This window comes from Hemicordylus capensis, chromosome 2 (assembly GCF_027244095.1).
Source record: "Hemicordylus capensis ecotype Gifberg chromosome 2, rHemCap1.1.pri, whole genome shotgun sequence".
In the NCBI taxonomy this organism is placed as follows: domain Eukaryota; kingdom Metazoa; phylum Chordata; class Lepidosauria; order Squamata; family Cordylidae; genus Hemicordylus; species Hemicordylus capensis.
The window spans coordinates 410,053,609-410,077,731 of record NC_069658.1 but is presented as its reverse complement, the minus strand read 5'-3'; the positions used below and the strand labels follow the sequence as shown (position 1 = coordinate 410,077,731).

At 45.4% G+C, this 24,123-nt stretch overlaps 1 protein-coding gene across 1 annotated transcript in view; it reads right to left on the bottom strand.

The window, feature by feature from the left end:
* Positions 1–4,024: 4,024 nt before the first annotated feature.
* Positions 4,025–24,123, bottom strand: part of LOC128348286 (uncharacterized) — a 46,421-nt gene continuing 26,322 nt past the window's right edge. Inside the window, exons 4-6 of the mRNA XM_053304103.1 lie at positions 10,096–10,220; positions 6,376–6,522; positions 4,025–4,805 (exon numbers count right to left, since the gene is read on the bottom strand). Of these exons, the coding sequence (XP_053160078.1) occupies positions 4,491–4,805; positions 6,376–6,522; positions 10,096–10,220 (587 nt within the window). The 3' untranslated portion in view covers positions 4,025–4,490. The remainder of the gene's footprint in view (positions 4,806–6,375; positions 6,523–10,095; positions 10,221–24,123) is intronic.

Below are 24,123 nucleotides of genomic sequence, written 5' to 3'. Positions count from 1 at the left end.
CCTTCTTTTATTCAGGGGGTTAAGCTTCTTCATAGGTTTGTCTTGCATCAATATCATCAAGAGCAGGATCTCTAGGGTAATGTTTAGAAATTGCTAATGGAAGCTTGATTCAGAAAACATTTCCATTTAACTTTTGCCCTTATAAAGGCTTAAATCCTAGCTCAGCTTTTGATTGTCAATGCCAAGTGCTGTCAGTGTACAAATAAATGAGTTGTGCTTGCCTGGAAAGGGCTCAATGTGTGACAACTTTCCATTCCCCCCCCCCAAATCGGAACTGCCTCTCCCTTGTGTTTACAATGTTCTCATCATGGTGGCAGGTAGCCACAATTCCTCCACTCCCTTGGGGAATATAACTAATTACATTGCAAGGCAAAGCAGCAGGGGAAGGAAGCAGACCTTGATTTTACCTTGTAATGCTAACTTCTAATGGTGTAACATGACTGCAAGGGATTTCATCTTGTTTTCTTCGAGAAAATACGACAGGTGGCATGCTGGATCCTGTCTTGTAGCTCTTCAGCTACAAGAAGCCTATCAGTCTTCCCATCTCATCTTCTATGGCTGTGGGTATGTGTGTTCCCTTCCTCAAGGAACTGTATCTTATCCATTCAATGTAAGAGGGTGGGCGGGCATGATTGTTGTGGTGAAGAGCATACAGTCTCAACAGTGCAACCAGAGAGGAGGAAATCCTGTTGACTGCCGTGCCACAGAAGTGCCCTACAGTGCAACTGTTAGGATGTAGATAGATTTAATTGTAATTTCATATGGAACCTGAAAACTGTAATTCTACTTATTTGAGGGACCGCCTGCTCCCAAGGGTTGTTGCCCGCTTGACTAGGACATCTGAGGGGGCCCTGCTCCGGGTGCCGACAATGAGGGAGGCCCGGTTGTCGTGCACTCAGGACAGGGCCTTCTCTGTTGCTGCCCCCAGACTCTGGAATGCTCTCCCAGTGGCCATTCGTTCCTCGGACTCCATCACGGCTTTTAGAAAGCTTTTAAAGACTTGGCTTTTTACCCAGGCTTTTACATGATTGTTCTACTGCGGCTTCTCTGTGTTTCTATTTGTTGTATTTGTTGTGTTGTTTTTATTCCTGTTTTTATATGTTTTTGTACTTTTAACATGATGTTTTTATTGTGTTTTTATTGTATGTTTTTAACTTTTGTAAACCGCCTTGGGGTTATCTTTTTAATGAAAGGCGGTATATAAATGCAAAAATAAATAAATAAATAAATACAAGGGAGAGCCTAGACACCTCTTAACTTCTTAATACTCTTGGTACATAACAGTTAGGTTCTTTGAAGGAAGCTATGATGGTTATAAATGGATATAAACCCAATCTATTTTTCTACTGTAGTTATGCGGTTAAGAGACAAGGCCATTTGGAAGATGGTAAAGCCATAAAGAGAGCAGAGCTGATCTTGTGGTAGCAAGCATGACTTGTCCCCATGCTAAGCAGGGTCTGCCCTGGTTGCATATGAATGGGAGACTTGATGTGTGAGCACTGCAAGATATTCCCCTCAGGGGATGAAGCCGCTCTGGGAAGAGCAGAAGGTTTCAAGTTCCCTCCCTGGCTTCTCCAAGACAGGGCTGAGAGAGATTCCTGCCTGCAACCTTGGAGAAGCCGCTGTCAGTCTGTGAAGACAATACTTTTTAAGGAGAGGAGAGCTGGTCTTGTGGTAGCAAGCATGACTTGTCCCCATAGCTAAGCAGGGTCTGCCCTGGTTGCATATGAATGGGAGACTTGATGTGTGAGCACTGCAAGATATTCCCCTCAGGGGATGAAGCCGCTCTGGGAAGAGCAGAAGGTTCTAAGTTCCCTCCCTGGCTTCTCCAAGATAGGGCTGAGAGAGATTCCTGCCTGCAACCTTGGAGAAGGCGCTGCCAGTCTGTGAAGACAATACTGAGCTAGATAGACCAGTGGTCTGACCCAGTATATGGCACTTTCCTATGTCCTATGTTCCTATAGACAATCCTTTAACAGGCCTGCACGTCTTGTGACTTACTCAACCGAATCAATCCCACCGGTTATGAAAGGCAGCCTACTAAGGACTCGGTACAGTCACTAGCTTATAGTGGGCCTGATATGGTAAAACCAGGAAGGTTGTCAAGCTCATGAAGTGGGTTGCTCTCTGCCCTTCAGCTTAGCAAACCACATATTATGCAGGGCAGGGCAGGCCTGTCCTGAAACAATGTCCACTGGCTGCATAAAACCCCAACACTCTTTGAGGTCAAATTTCTTAGGTGATATCTGGTGCTTTCTTCTAATGTTCAGATGTTGTCTCAAATTTCAGAAAATGTATCTCATCAAACTTGGCAATAAAAGTGAGCACAGACCAAGTGTATGCAACGTTATTTCTATCTTCCTTTGCTAAAACCTAGGGATGCAAAACTCCACCTAGGGTGATTACTGCTTTTACTGGGATGGTAATGAGGTGAAGATTATAGGGCGATTCTAGTTCCCAGCACTGTGATTTTGCTTTATAACTCATTATTAATGTCTGCAGGATGTTGGGTTTTTTTAAGCTAAGATGCAACATGTTGCTTTATTTGGAGGCATAATTAAGCAAACTACTGTAGAACTAAGAAAACATCTCTTGAAGCTATATTTGTAAATTTCCCCAGCACCCAGAGCAGTCTAGTCCTTTCCATTCCAAACCAGCCCAATAATTAATTAAGCTCTAGTGGGCATTGGAGAGATTCATTAGCAATAGGCTGGGCTAGACCAGATCTCACTGGAGCATGACTCGTATCTGAAGTTCTGTCTATACTACAGACTTGGGGAATGCTTAGGCAGCACCTTCTCCCTTTCTTAGTTTGGCCGTTGCAAGTCAACCCAGAAGCATGGAAAGCTAACAAGGCCGGTGCTTTCAAAATGCAGTTGTTTTTTGTAATGTGGCTTCCAAGATATCCACTGGTCCTGTGTCTGCTCCCATCTTTGAGGTGGACCTGCAGAAACTGCTGGAAGATCAGCAGGGGGTGGAGTGGACAGCCACTGGGGTGGAGTGACAGCCACTGGAATGTGCAGACACATATTCACACATCTGCCTCTTAAAGTGCCTCCCAGACACACCTTTTGATTGCTCCTAAGCTGTTTTCAGAATCCTGTGTTGAAAGAGCTCCAATGCACTTACATAACTACAATTCTCAGGATCCTGAAAGGCAAATCTGTTCAGCATCGGTCCAAGTATGATGCGCAGATGTGACTTAAATGGTAAGCTGCTTTCACAAGTGTCACACAGAGCACAGTCAACCGAGAGCCACACTTGACTCGCCCCTGGGCAGGACGCAGTTCCAAGGAATGCTGGTGGAGAGTAACATGGGCCATTATGTGGCTGAGCCTCAGAGCAATAGAGGTTGAAAGCTCCCTAATGCTGTTAGCATCTTCAATGAGGGGTGGGGAGAAAGGTACCCAAGTGGCCTGGCTGGAGGGAAGGGTCAAGAAAGGGCAGGATTAGGCAGCAGGGGAGCTGTCTTAGAGTGTAGCGGTGGCACAGGGATACTTCGAACAGGAGAGGATGGTGCTTAATGGGAACAGCTCTAGGCTGAGAGAAAAGGGAGCCAATCGCTTTCTTTGGGGATTGCATCTCACACTAGCAGAAATATCTGTGTCTGCTGATGTGGGATGCAAACCCCTAAGAAAGATATTATAGTATGCAATGGCCTCTGAGGAAGAGCACTCAAGCTTGAAACGTGTTAGGCAATGATTCAGTATTCAATGAATATTCATTCAGCACCTCTGGGAATTATCCCCCCCCCCTTTTTTTCATCTTGGCCTTTTGGTGCTGTGTCATTTTCCTCCACTCTTTCTTTTCCTGTGATTCCTAGGCTCCCCAAGAGGAAGGAGGAGGCTGTGTGTCCCTAGCACAAGAAGAAGGCAAAGGACAAGGGTGATGGAACCCCCTTTCCTCCCTGACTTGAAGCACCTGAGGGAGAATTATGGGCTCTAACCACAGAGAAGGGGAGGACTAGAACTGCCCCTCAGTCAAGCTCAGGGACAACACCTGAAGCCAACACATGACAACAATGGATGTTTAAACTGAATTTAATATTTCCCAAGTCTATAATATGAAAATAAAATGTCTATTGATTAGAATGCACATTCATTTTCCCCCTAAAAAAAAAAAAAAATCCCAAGATGGTTCTCCTCAGATTTGTATCCTTCCCTGGAAACCTTCACATGTAGCACATTTCAAATTAAAAAGTGTACTTAGCATCCACATTTTGTTCAGGTGGGATATGCAATGAATTAAAATGGTTTGAGTTCTGCCCACGAAAGAGGCCCAATGCTCTTGCTTTATTTGATTTAGAAGTTTGTTCTCTTTTGATACAATATCTATAGATAAAGTTCTTTTCTTGGAACATTTATGTATCAAAAAAGTGCACGGCTTCAAAGAGACTAAACGTGCATAGTGCATGCCCAGGACCCAAGGCCAGAATAGTTGGGCACTGTTTAATGGGCACCGTTTAATGGAAACAGGCTTTCTTGATGGCATTAGTACTTTCCCCACTTGAGTGATATAGATGCAGGTACTGTGGGAACTGATGGAAGACGGAAGCCTGAAGTCTTTTTGTTTTCAGAGAGTCGAGATCTGGAATATTTAACCAGCGGGGGGAGTGTGGGCTTTTTTGTTTGGTCCAGTGGTTTCTTCCTGTCAGTTGGCCTGGGCTCTTCTGTAGACTCTTCATCCAGCTCTGGGAATATCAGCTGCAGAGATTTTAAGTCAGACTCTGAGGTGCAAACGATTCCCTTGCTCTTCATCCTTGGAGTCATGGGCAAGTCACTGGGCAAGGTTAAATTCTGCATCTCCTACAATGGGTGTGGGAAGGAAACACTGTGATCACAAAGGGCCATCCCTGAAAGGATTATCATTAAAGACCAAGTTCTATCAATGTGCATTGTGCTTTATGCAGAAAAGGAGCACAAATTCCTGTTCAGAGTTGTTTACAGTCTGTTAGACAGGAAAGATAGAAAATAAACTGTGGGGTCCAAGCCTAGGTATGCATGTGGAGGGGAAAGAGGAAACAGGGCACATTACTCCTGTCCAGAGAATACACTGTATGTGTTTTGTACACATGTACATGATTTTATGTGAGTGACTATACATGTATTCATTTAAAACGTGAATCTGGGTACAGGTGCCCTCACATGCGGGGTTCAGATAGGAAGTATGTTACTGTCCATGCATTGAATATGTGAACAACTGTGTGCGCGTGCGAACACTGTGCATAGATTCACAATGTGTGAATAGGGCTGTTGCAAGCAAGCAAGCAAACACACACATTTTTGCATGCTCTGAGAGTCAGTCAGTTCCCACATTCGGTTGTCAGTTACTGTAACTTTGGCAAATCACTGCTCACACAAGCAACCTGTTACTGAAAACAGTGTAATCAGTGGAGCTGCAGAAAACCCATGGAAGATCATGGCTCCTCTTCCCTGAGCAGACTGTTTTCCAGTCCATGGTTTTGAAGAGGCTGTCTTGCTTTTGTTTGTGGCTCTGGCATGGCACTGATCACACAGGTGGACCTCTTGCAAGAGCAGCGGTTTGCCAGAGTGAGCTGACAGCAGAATGAGGGAAATATCAGGCTGCAGTTAGAAGAGCACTTACTTAAAACACAGATCTGTTGAAATGAACAGGATCATCTTGCTTTCACATAAATGTGCCTGGGATACGGTGTCCATTTACAAACAGCATTAGTAACAGCATTAGGAGAGGAGAGCTGGTCTTGTGGTAGCAAGCATGACTTGTCCCTTTAGCTAAGCAGGGTCTGCCCTGGTTGCATATGAATGGGAGATGATGTGTAAGCACTATAAGATATTCCCTTCAGGGGATAGAGCCATTCTGGGAAGAGCAGAAGGTTTCAAGTTCCCTCCCTGGCTTCTCCAAGATAGGGCTGAGAGAGATTCCTGCCTGCCTGCAACCTTGGAAAAGCCGCTGCCAGTCTGTGAAGACAATACTGAGCTAGATAGACCAGTGGTCTGACTCAGTATATGGCAGCTTCCTATGTTTCCTATGTTCCTAACAGTAAGAGAGGAAAGAGGTGACATAGCACTGGTATTCTGGAAAGGGATGAGCTTCTATTCTTAAAGCAATGGTCTCTCGCATGTTCTTTGGTAATGACCTGACATGCAAAACACCAATGATCCATGATAACTAGCCATGATAACATGGCTAGATATGATATGATAACATGCTAGAGGCTTCACCTGTTCAGGTTATTGAATAACTACTGCACAGATTATGCAATAATGTTAACATGTGAACTCAGAGATACAAGCGCAAAGGGTCAGCAGGAGAAAAAGTGAAATCAGTTGGAGGAGCAGACAACTGAAAGGAACCACAAGCATTAGTTTGTGTGTGCGGGAGTGTCTTACGCACTGTAGTTGCTAGTGCATGAAAAGCTGAACAGGCTGTCCCAAACTGGTTGACTTTTTTGGTATTAATTTCTCCAAATACACGCCGACGGACATTTCTCTGTGCTATTCTTTTCAGGAGTCCTTCTTCCAGATTGTGTTTGAAAATGCTCTGGTATTGAAATTAAGGAAAAACAACAACAAAGAACACATGAGCCATCATATTGTATAGCTTAATAAACTAGTTTGGAAGCCGCCTAATGGCACAGTGGGGAAATGCTTGACTAACAAGCAGAAGGTTGCCGGTTGGAATCCCCTCTGGTACTATATTGGGCAGCAGCGATATAGGAAGATGCTGAAAAGCATCATCTCATACTGCGTGGGAAGAGACAATGGCAAACCCCTTCTGTATTTTACCAAAGAAAACCACAGGGCTCTTTGGGTGCCAGGAGTCAAAATCGACTTGACAGCACAGTTCAGTTGTTGAACTGAGCATGACAGACCACGGCCAGGCATGAAAGCCAAGATCTGATTCCTCTCTGTCACAAGCTGCATTTTGTACATGATGGAATTGCATTGGTTGCAGCAAATGAATTCATACTATTGGAATTGCTTGCTCTTGATGCATGTGGTTTCTGAATTCATGGCCTGTAGTTGCACATCAAGTCAGACTTGCTCCAGACCAGGACACCTACAGGACTATTCAAACCTAGTCTCCTGAGTTCAAAAGCAAATTGCAATATATAGTAAGGAATCCAATGTAATTCCATGACAAATTTGGTGATACAAAAGTGTGCTGAATTATCACTAGACCTGTGACATTTACACATGCACATATATTGTAAGGGGCAGTCACTCAACCAAGTATTTGCATGATGGACCACATTGGTTTTGAATATTAACACTGATCACAGACTGAGTCAGGATACAAATGTTATCAGTAAGAATTCTCACAGGGTCACCATTGTCCCATTTCCAACGATGACCATGAGGTTAAATCAAATCTTGATGGTTGAGCACATCACAAGACCAATGTTTCATCTCCTACATGGCCTGTTTCGATATCAGGGACCCAAAGGGGCCTTTTCAAGCTTGGAATTGTCAATTATGATACAGGAGCAGGACAGTGTCACAGATTCCACAATACCTCACAAGTACTGCTATATCATTCAGTTTGTCACCTTCTGTTATTTTACATCTCCAGACTATTAATGGATACTTTTTTATCGCCACATATAAGGCGGCTTCTCACAATCATCGCAATGCCAGCTAACTGAGAAATGTGAGATTCCTGAGCATTCTCACTCATGATTTCCATTGTAAGAACCCGGAAATCTTCAGTGATGAGTTGGCGTGTTGCAGTGTGGACAGTTATTTTCATAATTATTTATTTATTATAATTATTATCATTGCTATTATTGTTATTGTTATGTGGTGGGGGAAGGGAGGGGGGCAGGCACTGCTTACAGTGGGGGTGGTGAGCAAGAGGCTCCCTCCCACCCTTTTCCCTGCCAAAAGGGCGTTCCCTGGCATTTTTCTGCAGAGGAAGCCCATTGACTTCGTTGCCATCCCAATTGCAGTAGCAGTGCAATTGGTCGATTTTACAGCCTCTCTCCGATCTGTCTAGGGAATAATTTTACCAGACTGATTTTGCTCTCCTTCCAGAGGGCTCCTCCTGGTGCATGTGTGTGGGGCTGCCCACCCTCCCTTTTGCACCCACTCCTCCCCCTTGTAAAACCGGGAGAGGGGCTCCAGAAACTGCTTTTCTGGAGCCCCTCTGCCAGCCCAGCACTGACAGGGAGAGGAAGCGGTGGTGGAGGTGACAGCCCAGGTTAGGGAAAGCCCATGACTGCCAGTTCCAGAGCAGCCTCTGCTCTTGTTGTGGGGCGGGGGGGGGGACAACACACACAGAGACTGGACCTCCTCCTGGGCAGTCCCCCCGCCCCGCCTTCAGATTGCATGTCCTCACTGGAGGAGCGCTCGCCTCCCCTCCACCTTCTGCCTCCTTCTCCACCACTGAATTTTTAATTTTTAAAAATATCTTTGCTTGCAAACCTGCAATGACAAAAGGCATTGCTTTGGCACTGTGCTTCCCCCTGTTGGCGGATTTGCACAAGTGCACAGAGAATTAAAAAAAAAAAAAACTTCCATCACATCAGCGATCCCACTCTCCCTCTGCAACCCCATTGGCCCAAAATTGAGGAGGAGGAGGAAGGGCCAGTGAATATGTTCCAGAGGTGGAATATGGATGCTCCTTGCCTGGAAAAACCACTGCAGTGATAGGCAATATGGATGGGCAAAACCTTGTCACGTTGCATATAATACTCCCTGAGAATTGCTGTGCTCGTGGTTTCAAACCGCTGCCTCATTCCGTTACACTTTGCAACATTTTAAATTTTACAAATCTCATTGTCTGGAAAACGCCTGGCTGCAGTAAAGAAATTCTCCAATCTACCAATTCTCAAGCAAAAACGAACTGTCCTTCTGCTTGCAGTGTAGGCCTGTTGTTGAGGCTTCCAAACTGGTAAATGGAGAGGCAAATTCTATGCTAGGGATCATTAGGAAGGGGATTGAAAATAAAACGGCTAATATTATAATGCCCTTATACAAATCTATGGTGCAGCCACATTTGGAGTACTGCACACAGTTCTGGTCACCATATGGTGCAGCCACATTTGGAGTACTGCATACTGGAAAAAGTACAGAAGAGGGCAACCAAGATGATCTGGGAACTAGAGCACCTTCCTTATGAGGCTAGGCTACAGCATCTGGGGCTTTTTAGTTTAGAGAAGAGGTGACTATGGGGAGACATGGTAGGAACATAGGAAGCTGCCATATGGAATTCTCTGCCATGGGATGTGGTGATGGCCACCAGCTTGGATGGTTTTAAAAGGAGCTTGAACAAATTCATGGAGGACAGGTCTTATCAATGGCTACTAGTCTGGTGGCTATAGGCGACCTCCAGCCTCAGGCAAGTTGCCTGTGAATACTAGTTGCAGAATGCAGAGGAGCAACAGCAAGAGAGAGGGCATGCCCTCACCTCTTGCCTGTGGGCTTCTCAGAGGCATCTGGTGAGCCATGTGTAAAACAGGATGTTAGAGTAGATGGGCCTTGGGCCTGATCCAGCAGGCCTGTTCTTTTGTTCTTATGGATCCCACCAGTCCTATTAATCTTTCTTTCCCTCCCTCAAGGCTATTTCTCCATTGTTTCTTCACAGGCAGTATTACCCTGTGCCTGCTGAAAGTCCTCCTCTCTGTCTTATCTTTGCCTTATTGTCTGTCTTACCAAACAAAACAAGCTGCATGCCCCCTAAGAACTTGCCGAGTTGCTACCACACAGGCCTGACTGGTGAACTTGACAGCATGAGAGCTTGCTGATGCTACCTGGCAGCCCCGGGCTATCCCTGGCTGGAAAATCTGGTGGGTGGGCTTGAGCCCCCCACCCCCAAGTTATGTCCCTGTCTTCACTTTCAAAAGAGGTTTGGAATGCGACTTGGGGGAGGGCTCTGTTTTTCTGTAAGAAATGCAAGTCCCAAAACTCTTGAAAGCACGTGGAACTAGTTGTGCAGTTCTTTGGATCTGGAATTGTTTGTTTAAAATGGCATTTTAAATAAACATTTCTTTATCACTGGAAGCTCTTTTAATTAACCAGAAGCCACACCTGAATCGCTAGATCCTGCCCCACATGGAGGGCCAGTCTAAAGTCAGAGACAGCAGGAAGAGCCCACTATTAGGGTGGTGGTTACCTCATGCTTCCTTGGAGCTGGGATGCTGCTTAGCTGTGGTGCCATTGGCCAGCTTTGCGCCATCTCCTCTGAAGGAGTCTGAATGGGAGCTGCTTGTTGATGCTCAATCCTGGGTAACTGAGACTCTGAAGAAAGAAAACTGGGATGTAGTAGGAGTGCCTCAAATATATTTCTCTAGCACAGTGCCCATCAAATTAAGTGACGGTGTGTGTGTATGTGTGTGTGTAGATCAAGCAGCCCCTTTGGAGGGGAGGAAGTTGTGCACCAAGCAGGGCCGGATTAAGCTAGTGCGGGGCCTGTAGCATATGTTATAAAGGGGCCCTAAATGTAAGAAAATGCACATAAATATTAAAACAAAAATTATTTACTTGCATAGTAAAGTAATTCAATGTTTTCATTTGCTATATTTTGGAGTATGGGAGACCAAGCCACAAATTCACACTTACTAAAACAACAATGAACATTTATATACTGTTTTTCAATCAAAATTCTCAAAGTGGTTTACATAGAAAAATAAAGAGTGGATAGATGATTCTCTGTCTCCAAAGGGCTCATACTCTAACAAGAAAAATGTGGTAGAAACAACCACTGGACAGATGCTGTGCTGGGCCTTCTCTTAAAAGGCACATTTAGCAGGAAAGGGATATTTTATCTAACAGGGACCAAATAAAACAGGTAAAGTTTTAACTCTAATTCCCAGTTGGAAGCTGGGCATGTGGGGCCCTCAAAAATGTGGGGCCCGTAGCAAATGCTACATTTGCGACTACATTAATCCGCCTCTGGCACCAAGCAGTTCACTGAAGGCAACCTGGCTGCCTCCTTCCCCTTCAAGTCCTGGATCGGCATTCACCTTCCTCCCAATAGTGGCAGTAGTTTCGATAAAAGGTACTGGGAGGAGAGGAGCTCTCACTTTCACCCGCTCTTGTCCCATAGCCTTTTCTGCAATGGACCAGGCCTACCACGTCTGGCCTCTGCGTGCATTTGTTGCTGGCACTGGTCTGCGTAGAGAAAGATAGACCTCACCTTCCATACAAGGCCAGTTTGACAGAGGTACCTCATTGTCTCCAGGCTGGAACTAGGGAGGGGACTAAGTCGAGCTGACTTTGGCCAGAACAAATACACCTTCTTACTCTTTCACACACACCTTGCCCAAGGTGAGGTACCCAAGCACTCTCTGTTGCAGCCTCTCTCCCCATGCAGTTCCAGCCTGAATGAGCCACCATCTGCACTGCCCCTGAGCTTCAGAGGGGAATCGGCCACCTCTGGACCACATTGGACAGCTGATGCCCACTAGAATTTCACTGTGCTAGGTTTGGAATGGAAATGCCCACAAAGTACAATTCAAAGTGTATTTCAGGGTTCCTCTCAAGGCTTTGAGGTTTTAAACCAGCACCTTGAATTGGGATGGCGGTGGGGCGGGAGAAGACACCTTATTAGCCAAAGATATAAAAAGGTTCTTCTGGCACTAACTCCAACCTGCTTCTCAAGAGGCAATGCTGAGTCCAGGAGTACCACGTGGATGCTAAAAAAAACCCAGTTTGAATTTGGGCATAAGAGGCAAGGATGCCGCTACTGCTTTGGGGAGGGGACTGATGCTTTATTATTATTTACATTACTATCTCACCCCTCCACCAATTTGCTCAAGGTGGTTGACAACATTGTTCTGCCCCTATTGTGGCACAGAGGGGAAATGCTTGACTAACAAGCAGAAGGTTGCCGGTTCGAATCCCTACTGGTACTATATCGGGCAGCAGCAATATAGGAAGATGCTGAAAGGCATCATCTCAGACTGCACGTGGGAGGAGGCAATGCTAAACCCCTCCTGTAGTCTACCAAAGAAAACCTGAGGGCTCTGTGGTCGCTAGGAGTCCAAATTGACTTGTTGGCACACTTTACCTTACAGCCCTGCAGAAGCTCAGAAAATTATTTGTTCAAGGTCATCCCGTGAGCTTCTTGGCTTACCAGGGATTTGGACCTGGATCCAGCACTCTAGCCATACTATACTGCTTAGGACTTGTACTGCCTGCTGTGTGCTAGTCCTTGCTTCCTGCCTAATCCACCTATATGTTTATAAACTGAAAAACCAGAGGTACCTGGGAGCTTGCAATTGCTGGAGAAAATGGTTACATGAAACACAATAATAGATGCTCAGATATTATGCTTTAGCATTCTTAGAATTGGAGACTGTGCTGCTAAAAATCTTCAAAGGCAAAGTTGCAACATCTTTATAATTAATTCTCGTAGCCAGCCAGCGTGGGGATGTGGCAAAGCAATGCGTGCTGGCAAGGGAGAGATTGGCTGAGCTCTGTTTGGCCGGCGGAGGCGCCTGATTGGCTGAGCTCTGTTTGGCTGGTGGAGCTGCCTGATTGGCTGGGTGGTTGACCTGGCCTTGTGAGGAGGGGCTGTCTTGGCTGCAGCCTGGGCTGGGAGGCAGTGGGAAGGACTGGCCCTGGCCTGGCACCAGAGAGGGTGAGTGGGACATGCGTGCCCAGGATTTGGCGGTGGAACTCTCACGATATGCTGCGACAGTTCCAAAGTGGGGACTGAGGAGAAGAGGTGGAAGAAAGTGACAGCAGTGGCCGCCGGTTGTCCGGTATAGGAGGGGGGAGAGAAAGGCGGCGGCGGTCAGTGGGAGAGAATGGCGACGGTGGGCAGTGGGTGGGGGAGAGAAAGGCGATGGCGGGCAGTGGGCGGGGGGAGAAAAAGGCAGTGGTAGGCAGCGGGTGGGGGGAGAGAAAGGCGGCAGCAGGCAGCGGGGGGGAGAGAAAGGCGGTGGTGGGCAGTGGGTGGGGGGGAGAGAAAGGCAGAAGTGGGCAGACAGAGAGAAAGGCGGTGGCGGGCAGTGGGCGGATGGGAGGGAGAAAAAACAGTGGCAGCGGGGCCCTTCTTGGCTGCCTGCCGCGGCTCTGTGTGTGGGGAGGAACCGGAGGGGAAGAGGGCTGGAGAGCGCGGGCCAGAAGGAAGGGGAAGAGAGGAGAGACTGGGGCAGGAGGAAAAGGGAGGGGGGAACAGCCGGCCCCAAAGTGCCACACAGATGCTCTGTGCAGGGTTGGCTAGTTACTATATAATAGCCTTGTCCTAAACAGTGGAATGTCACTCATAAGAGCACATTCCGTGCCTTACAAGGAAACAAGAAACCACATCTCTTTATTATATTGATCAATCTTTCTGGCAGCTGAGGAACATTCCTTTTGCCAGTTGCCTTGTTGACTTCTGAGACTTAAATTTGCCTGCAGGTGGGGAATTATTCACCAATCTCTGCATGTGTTAATAATATTGATTCAAGCTGTTATCAGCCTAATTAAGGAAAGGAAATATCATCTGTGTCCAGCTTTAAGTGCTTGGCAAATTAAAAAAACAAACATATTTGTATCCATGCCAAAAAAATGACCACTCTCTTGTGACTATCTACTGCATATCACCATTTTATGTTCAGCAGCAGCATCTTGCAGCAGAATTAAAGGATCAAATTCCTCTTTTTTGCTTCTCTCCCAAATAAGAGATCGAGAGTCTTTACCCTCTTTTCCTGGATTCTATAAATGTTGATTAGTAATAGCACTGAAGACCTTTTTTGGCGCAAAATATAAATACATTCATTTATTAGGTATAAAATATAAATATATGCTATTTATTATTTATTTATTTTAGCCTTGCTGGGGCCACACTGAGCCCAGGCATCTCTGCATTTTAGGCTCAGCTTGACATGGCTCTTGTGATTGCCACCCCCTTCTGTTTCCCTGGCACAACCTGACCTGACCATGGCGAGGGCTTGCAGCTGGAGTCTCCATTAGGTCATCAGCAGCACTCTAGGACCATCAGGAACCCAGAGAAATGTGGTGGTGGCCCTTAGCGCCTATTTGAGGCTCCAGCAGTGAGTCTTCGCTGCCAGGAGGTAAATGTGGGCCAGGGAAAAGAAAGGAGGTGGTGTTGGGGAATGGATTCTGTGTATGTGGGGCTGGATGGGGGAAGACTCCAGACCCCATCACACTTCTGATGAACTTCAGAATAGGACATGGTTTCACTGACTGATTGTTTTAAAATGAATTCTGCATTTGTTTTGAAATTTTGGCTGTTTTTATTTGTTTGTTAACCGCCTTGAGACTTTTGTAGCAGACGGTATACAAATGCATCAAATAATACATAAAATTATATCTCCACAACTTCAGAATAGGGCATAATTATATTTAAAATATGTATTTTGAAAACAAATTGTTTTAGGATCAGATGACCAACCAAGCCACCGTGTGCTAGATCATGAACACAATCTGAAGGAGCTTTAAACCCACATACGCCCTTCTCCTGCTTTGTGCCTGACTTTATGCACTTGGGAATTCTTGAGCCCATTCACATAACCAAAAGCATCCAGGTGGGAGGAGCATCTAGCCAGGCTTCAAGAGCTGGGCATGTGCCTGAGAACCAGTTGTGTGCTGGCAAAAATCAAGGTCAGAGGAGGGGGAAGTGATTGTGCGCTGGCCACAATCTGGATAGGATGGTATGGTAGATCCTTTCTCTCTGACCTCAATACAATGCTGGGCAAACTATGGCCAACACCACCCTACCCAGATCACAGGGCTAGCAAACAATCACTTTCCGGTCCTCCTACCTCAGTTTTTGCTGACTCACAACTGGTTCTTGGGAGTGCCCACAGCTTTTGGAGACTAGCTGCATGCTCCTGATACCCAGCTTTTGGTTATGAGAATGAGTCCCTTTTTGGTTAAACCAAAGATCCATTTGTTGTCCAAACTCAGGAACAATAATTTAAAAACCAAGATATGGAATTGGGATTAAATCCCGGTTTCATATCCTAGTTTGCAAACCATAACCATAGCTCCTAGGTTCAGATGACATGCTGTAAGGCTCTTCACATGAGCAGTGTGGAAAGCCCAAGAGGGTTCTGTGGGAAGAGCGGGCTTGACCCATTCACCCCACAGAAGAGCAGGCAGCTTGTCCTCGGCGGCTGAATCGGCCACTCAGATGATTACTGGCTCCATCATGGAGCCGGTTGGGGCGGTGGTGATTGGGGGCCACCTGGCCCCTAGAGGTGCCAGAAATTGAATGCCCCACGCTAGTGCATGGGGCATTCTGGGAAGCCCCCCAATGCCAGGAGGCTTGTTGTAGCCTCCCGGTCAGGGGTCTCCTCGTGAGTTGCCGTGGTGCAAAGCCACGCCATGGTGACACACGATCAAAACAGGGTTAGCGGAGTGTTCACTCTACTAACCTTGTTTGTTGGGGGGAATTAAGCTGCCTTGCCGGCGTGAGCCACGCAGCTCCTGCCGGTTCACACACACAGTGGGAACCAGGCTGAGCTCCCTTAGACCAGTTTCCACTGTGTGTGTCAATATTGTTGTGCCACATCTCTACCCTGGAACTGAGGAGGAAATGTGGAAGAGGAGAGAATGCATGGGCTTGCCTCTCCTTGGAGCCAAAGCCCTATTATTTGCCAGATTGTGTGAACCTGGCTTTAGCCAGGCTTATTGCTATTTGAAATGCATCATCAAAAGGATCTTAAATCCCTCTATGGGATATGCACAGAATGTCTGTGAAACTATGCATGCAGAGTCTACCAGGAAGAGTTTTCAACTCATGCATAATTCTACCAATTCTCAGGTTTTATTCCAGCCTATAGGTTTCAGGCATACAAATTAACTGGGAAATGAGGAAGCATGTCAGGCTGAGTTATCAACAAGGTCACAAGAGCTTTCGTTTAGGAGAACTAAAGATGCTGAGGGTGCATCCATATTTATCTTTATTGGGAATCGTTATCTTCCTGGATTGCACCAGCAGTAATTGCTCCCATTCTCTTCTTAATGATAATAAAGGATGCTAAATCTAGTTAGACCTTGGCTACAGGAGTTACTACTCCCAAGTTACTTACTGAGAATTATTTCAGATTACAGGGAAATGGCAGCAGAGGAAGCACTGGTAACTTGCGATTTCTCCTTTGTGCTTTTGCTGTAACATGCTAGGAGAAACGTGTGCATCTCCCCTATGGAGAGATGTGTGAACTGTTTCTGCAGCTGGAGTAACCCTGCTCAAACAGTCACAAAGTTGCAATGCACACACAACTTAAGGCTGATCTGGCAATAATGGCAAATTTGGACTTTCATATTAGGCAGCAGAGGTACAAAAACATACAAAATCTTAATGGGCCCCAAATGTATCAACTTCCATAGAAACTGTCTATATTTTGAGCTGGCAAATAAATTAATGAAGTTAACAGACTAGTACTGTACAGTCATAAAGATTTAAAAAACAGCTATTTCCTAGCTCATTCATCCCAAATGAAAACATTATACATTGTTATGTGACTTTCTAAAATAGGGCTTGGTCCAACATCTGCTATTAAAAATGGGAGCCTTGGTACCATAAGGGGCTCAGATTTGTCCCATTCTAGAAATTAGTTGTGTGAAAGAAGCCACAGGTAGACCTACAGGACATTAGCATTTGACTTTAATCAATCAATCAATCAATCAATCAATCAATCAATCAATTATATTTGAGGAGTTGGTCCAGCCTGTGAAGTCAGTTCAATAGTCACAAAGACTATTGTCAAAGCTGAGTTTTCTGAGGACACTCAGTGAACGCAATATGTTCTAAAAGATCTGAAGAGCAAAGTTTGTGGCCTGGTCATTTTGGACAAAATTTTATTTGGTTTTTCCACCCTCCAAACAGAGAAAAGGAGTAGACACAAGAAGGTAACTGATGTCAGATGATGGTTTGAGTGTTAACAGATTATTTTTATTTACTTTATCCTGCTCTTCCTCCAAGGATTGCAGAACAGTGTACATGGTTATGTTTATCCTCACAACAACCTTGTGAGGTAGGTTAGGCTGAGAGATACATGACTGGCCCAGAGTCACCCAGTGAACTTCATGGCTAAATGGGGATATGAACTCAGGACTCTCCAGGTCCAAGTCCAACACTCTAACCACTACACCAAACTGGCTCTATAGAGTAATCGTACTATAATTTGTGTGAAAGACAGGCAGTGACTGATCACCTAGGTGATGTTTGAGATGGGATTTTGAAAGAGAAAATTATGCAGTGTATCTGTTTGAACAAGGGGATTAGATATTCCCCGTTTTCATTTCAAACGCTTCCGATAGGAAATGAATTTGAAACAATGGGCTATGTAGGGAGTGAAAACCACGGCTGTCTAGACCAGCATAAATCAACAGTGCCCAACATCCTTCATTGTGCTTTAGTATTTCTCAGTGTTCACCCTGGATGGCAGCTGAGAGTCTCTGCTCTTTGCCGACATTTCAATCATGCTAACGAGGCATTTTGTTCTGCCAAGCTAGTGAACTTATAGCTAGTGGTAAGCAAAATTGCATACATTTGAGATAGGGGGGAAAAAAATCTTGCTACATTCCCCATTACGGGATGTCAACACTCAACAGATACAACAGACTGCAGTAAGAATAGTTAGGGAAGCATAAGCAGGGTTTTGTGCATTTCAAGCAGACATAGCCATGTAGTCAAAGTAGTCAAGAAGCACCTGCTGTTGCCTGCCTCACCTCCTCCTCCTGCTGCCTCAAAGTGCCCAGACATTTCCCCTGGGCCAGGGGGAAGGAGAAAGCTGTTGGTGTTACAAGGCCATGTAATACCATGGCCTTTATCCTGCTGGGACTGGGATGGAACTACGAGTGTCGGCATTTCTGGTGGGGAAATGACACTCTATGCACAATTCTCAGCAAGGGGAGACTCCCAAAGGCCTTCTCTTTGTTGGGATCAATGTGCAGAGTATCGTTTTCCCACCAGGGATGTTGGGAGCTGTAGTCCCAGTTCAGTCCCTGTTGGGGTGGGGGTGGGGAGTCATCCTGGAGGGTCCTGAAGCACCTGCAGCTGCTGCCTTCCGCCTGCCCTAAGGTATGTTTCTGAGTATCTTGGAGTGCAGAAAGGGAGGACTATATTCTCAATGGGGAATGCAACCCTACTTGCTTCTGCTTGCCCTGAGCCCTTCTGTAAGAATTTGAGCAGGGATGTGCTCACTTATTTGAGCATTCCTCATTGAATGCTCACGATACCCCTAAACTACCTGGTCCTTACACATTCAGGCTCTACACATGATCAGTGTGTAGAACTGGGAGAGTGGAGGGAGTGTGGGTTTAGCCTGCTCTTCCCGCACACAAGCAGGCTGAGCAGGCACTCAGCCCTGGGCAGCCGGATCAGCCGCCCACACAATTACTGGCTCCATCACGGAGCCCATAGGGGTGGTGGGGGGTGGGAACTGGGGGCCATTTGGCCCCGGGAAGTCCCACGATGCCTTGCCACAGCATCTCACAGTCTTGCAAATGGGGTTAGCAGAGCACTAACTCAATCTGCTAACCTCGTTTAAAGGGAAGGGTATTTAGGTGGGCTGGCCACCATTGAGCCACCGGGCTCGGGCCCCGTGGTTCTCACTATGGGGGAAAACCAGGATTGGCTCCCACAGTCTGGTTTCCCCCCATTGTGAGAATAGTCTCATTAGATTTGCCATGTTGTTGCTGGCATATGATGCATTAGATCAGGTAACTCTCGATGAGGCTATTCTGACGATCAGCCGAAATCGGTCTAGGGGAGCCTAGCCTGATTTCAGCTGACCTTGTGAACCACTGGGATCGGCTGCGAGCCCGGTGGTTCCTAAGTGGGTAACTCACCTAACTACCCCTGCCCTTAAACCTGGTTTGCGGAGCGAGTGCTCCGCAAACCTGGTTTTAAAAATCGTGAGTAGCCGCAGTGCGGCTCCGCACCGCGGCTACTCATGAGGAGACCCCCGGAGGGGAGGCGAAAAGCCACCTCCCGGCTCCAGGGGTCTCACCAGCATGCCCTGCACGCTTGCGCAGGGCATGCTGGAGCTTCTGGGGGCTGATCGGCCCCCGCTCCCCCCAGCACCTGCCGGCTCCGTAATGGAGCCAGCAGTTGTGTGGGCAGCACTTCGGCCACCCAGAGCAGACTGTCTGCTCATGTGCTGTCTGCTCGTGTGCTCACCCTCCCCAGGTGGGTCTCATTGATCATGAGACCCGCCTCCATGTTTTGTTTTAGAAAATGATACTGACTAAAATATGGTCTTTGGTGTTTTCCTGCCCAAGGTACTAAAATGGCAGTTTTGTGAAGACATACATGTAAATATGCAAAATCAAGTGTTTGTTTAGGTTTACTTGACAGAGGTTTCTGTAAATTGTATTTTATATTTCAGAATATATCATTGTACATTGAATGTGGGACTTCATAGGTATCACAACTTTCAAGTAAGGCACTTGGACTACAAGAAATGAGAAAGGAAGGACAGGTAAGAAGAACACACAGGGACTATTCAAAGATAATAGTTTTTGACATGTAAGAACAAGTCCGGAGGAAAGGCACCTTGGGCTCATGTGACCTCTTCTCCCTTTCTGTCTTCCCATCCTGCACTGTGATTACCTTCCTCCAGTTCCGATTTGCAGCAAATCATGGTTTTGCCATTTCATCCCAAACAGGAAACTAGTTGTGCTTGCCCTGTAAACCAGGATTACCAACCAGGATAAAACTCTGCTCTGCAGACAAGAACAAACCTGTCTAGATAAAATGGCAAGCTGTGGCTTGCTGCAAACAAGGACTGGAAGTTTACCGATTGCTGAATACTAGGGGAGAAAGGAGGGCCAGGAGGAAGTGCTTGAGCCCAAGGTTTGTTCTGGTAATGCCAAACTATAGTTTGCATGGCATCTGAATAGCCAAACTGTGAGAGCATTGAGAATTCGCGGAAAACACAATGGGAAAAGGGGCAGTTACACAAAACAACCAAGGAACAATTGTACATTCTTATCAATTACTATGGCAAGAAATCTTGGACATAATGTATCTGATATGACTTGGGGAAATATCTACAATTCTATTTTACAATTTGCATTGGCTGACATCCTCACTCACAAAGCATGTGAGGGAAGATGTAATGCTAGTGCAAAACTGTTGCGCTAGCTCCTTGTGCTAGATTTGGAGCTTGCATTCCAGAACAGTGTTGCATTCGTGCAGGCATGCTTGTGCGACATGATGATACTTCAGCGTGTGTCTGTGGGGACTGACCCCCTCCTTGAAGACCCCATTATCTGCAGAGCAGAGTTGGGGTCGCGGAAGGGGAAGCAACGAGGAGCTGCTCAGATGGCAGGGCAACGCGGACGCCTGTGAGCCAAGTAGTGGCAGGTCCAGTGGTGGCAGTTGTGCTCCAGGGAGAGCCGGGGTCAATTGCACCAGTGCTGTCTGTTCATGTTCAGGCGCTAGCAATGCCAAAGAGGAGCGGTGTGCCTTCCAAGTCAGCCCCAGGAGCAGAGTTGGGCAGCAGCCAATGGAACGGGTTGGGGGAGGGAGGAACAGGGATCACGGGACATGGCTGGGGGAGGGAAAGGAGAATGCCAGCATTTATGGTGCCCTAATAAAGACACTAAATGTCAGAGCGGGGAAATGCTTGACTAACAAGCAGAATGTTGCTGATTTGAATCCCTACTGGTACTATATCGGGTGAATCATTTACTATATAAATAGTAAATTTTTACCCTGTCCCACTGGGAAATAAGGGTTTTTTATGGGATGCACAAAACATGATGGTATACTTGTGTAACAGGACTATTAACAGGATTAGTATTGCATACAGCGGGAAATGACTTGCCTAGCAAACATGAGGTTGCCAGTTTGAATCCCTGCTGGTATGTTTCCTACACTATGGGAAACACCTATATTGGGCAGAAGCAATATAGGTAGGTGCTGAAAGGCATCATCTCATACTGCACGGGAGGAGGCAATGGTAAATCCCTCTTATAATATATTCTACCAAAGAAAACCACAGGGCTCTGTGGTCGCCAGGAGTCAAAATCAACTTGAGGGCACACTTTACTTTAATAAAGACATGGGTGATGGGAAGGAGCATGGGGAGGAAAGGGTGGGAAATTGCCCCTGTATAAATTGGTGAGGGCCAGTGATGCGGCTGGCAGTGGGGGGAGAGCTTGGGCCAGGCGATGAGAGGCCAGGCGATGAGAGCTGGCCTCACCCATATGCCACATGGGTGAAGTAACCCATATGAGGACACTCTGAGGCCATCTCTACCACTTTAGGGGGCTATGACAAGAATGACTGCATCTAGACTGGTGGAGTGAGGGCTGGACAGTGTCCTTTTTCAAAAATGGAATGTTTGCACAATCGGGCAAATATTCAGTTTTTTTACCTGCAAATCTGTAATCCTTTTCTGCAAACACGTCATTAGTTAGGATATCAGCCACTGAGTCTGTTCTCACATGCTCCTTAACCTAGGCTACGGAAGCCCAACTTGGGTTACGTTGCACGTGAGAACTGCTGGGATCGGGACAGCACCACCTAGCCTGGCTTTTTAGCCTGGCTTTTAGCGAGTGCTCCCTTAACCTGGGCTTCCTGCTTGTATGTGAGGTTGGGCTGCTTCCATCCTGGATGTATACAGAGACAGGTGCTCTGGGAAATCCACCAACACTGTGCTTGGTGCATGGTGCATTGTGGGATACTTGGAGGCTGGGGCGCATTGTCCCAGCTCTCCAACAATGGATCATGTGGGAGAGCTGATGGTGTTCCCACCAACATTTTGCCAGTCGTCTGGGGGTGGGTGGGAGGTGAGTGAAGCCAAGCCTTCCCCACCATCCGCCTGGTCTTTTGAATGACCTCACTGTGTTTCTTCTTGAAATCAGCTAATTATAGGTTGCCCTGTGGTATATTGCTAGAAATGTCATTGTGATCATGCAGATTATTTTCATATACACTGGAGTTGCCCTAATTTTCTAGTATAATGGAATCTACAAGTAGGAGTTATTTTCCAAATAACAGAATTAGAGTTAACATTTGAACCTTAAGCTTTGCTTTGGAATGTTTTGGAAACAACCACAAGGGGCTATAAATTTACTACTGCAAATTTATTGGTTGTGGCAAAAACTGTCCTGGCTTACTACTGAAAACATACTCAAACAATTAAGGAGTGCTAATTATGTTTGGATATGTCTGAAATGGATACACTGACTGACTAATTTCACTGTAGGTATGATTTATTTAATCCAGCAATTTTAGCTGAAAGTTTGACTCCTTTTATTATATATTGGATTTTTTATTACAAGCATGAAAAATTGGAAAGATGCTTTTCCTGTAAATTGTAATTTGAGTAATGAGTATGTTTTGGAAATTCTGTGTTATATAGTTGATTTAGTAACACATTATTCAAAACCAGATTAATATGTTAATAATAAGGGTACACATTTAAAAAGCAAAGAAATAGAAAGATATTACAGAACCAAATAGACAAGTCCAGATTTTTTTTTAAAAAAAATCCTGGAACATGTTTTATATGATCAAACGTACACATCTGGTTAGATTTTGGAAAGATTGTGAGAATAAGTAAGGGTTAGGAATTAGATCACAAGTTGGATTTGTTTTGTCATGTAAATAGAATACTTTCAATGAGAATGTTCTGATGGAAATATTAGCATTTTGAATTTTATTCTTGGTATTTTTTTTAACAATGACTGAAGAATATGCAATGTGTATGCATTTACTTTTTCATGCTAGTATGACTGGGTAAAATTATCTTATTACCAGTTTATAAGTGTATAATTTAGAAATTATACATGGTGTAGTGGTTAGAGTGCTGGACTAGGAACGGGGAGACCCGGGTTCAGATCCCCATTCAGCCATGATACTTGCTGGGTAGTGACTCTGGGCCAGTCACTTCTCTCTCAGCCTAACCTACTTCACAGGATTGTTGTGAGGAGAAACCTAAGGATGTAGTACACTGCTCTGGGCTCCTTGGAGGAGGAGCGGGATATAAAATGTAAATAATAATGATGATAATGATGATGATGCAGTGGCTTAAGAATGGCAACTTGAAGAAAGAAACAGAGGGTTTAATACTGGCTGCACAAGAACAGGCACTAAGAACAAATGCAATAAGAGCAAAAGTAGAAAAATCCACAGCAAACAGCAAGTGCCGCCTTTGTAAAGAAACAGATGAAACCGTGGACCACCTAATCAGCTGTTGTAAAAAGATCGCACAGACTGACTACAAACAAAGGCATGACAAAGTAGCACGGATGATACACTGGAACATCTGCAAAAAATACAAGCTACCTGTAGTCAAACATTGGTGGGACCATAAAATTGAAAAAGTTGAAGAAAATGAAGATGTAAAAATATTATGGGACTTCCGACTACAAACAGAAAAACATCTGCCACACAATACACCAGATATAACTGTAGTCGAGAAGAAAGAAAAACAAGTGAAAATAATCAACATAGCAATACCAGGGGATAGCAGAATAGAAGAAAAAGAAATAGAAAAAATCACCAAATACAAAGATCTACAAATTGAAATTGAAAGGCTGTGGCAGAAAAAGACCAAAATAATCCCAGTGGTAATTGGCGCCCTGGGTGCAGTTCCAAAAGACCTTGAAGAGCACCTCAACACCATAGGGGCCACAGAATTCACCATCAGCCAATTACAAAAAGCAGCTTTACTGGGATCAGCCTATATTCTGCGACGATATCTATAACAACAGCAACAACATTGACAATAAAATTCTGGCATCCCAGGTCCTTGGAAAGGACTCGATGTCTGGATAAAACAAACCAGTCAATAACACCTGTCTGACTGTGTAAAATAATAATAATAATAATAATAATAATAATAATAATAGCAGAATAGAAGAAAAAGAAATAGAAAAAATCACCAAATACAAAGATCTACAAATTGAAATTGAAAGGCTGTGGCAGAAAAAGACCAAAATAATCCCAGTGGTCATTGTCGCCCTGGGTGCAGTCCCAAAAGACCTTGAAGAGCACCTCAACACCATAGGGGCCACAGAAATCACCACCAGCCAATTACAAAAAGCAGCTTTACTGGGAACAGCCTATATTCTGCAACGATATCTATAACAAGTGACAATAAAATTCAGGCATCCCAGGTCCTTGGGAAGGACTCGATGTCTGGATAAAACAAACCAGTCCATAACACCTGTCTGGCTGTGTAAACAAGAAATAATAGAATAATAATAATACAAAATTATGACA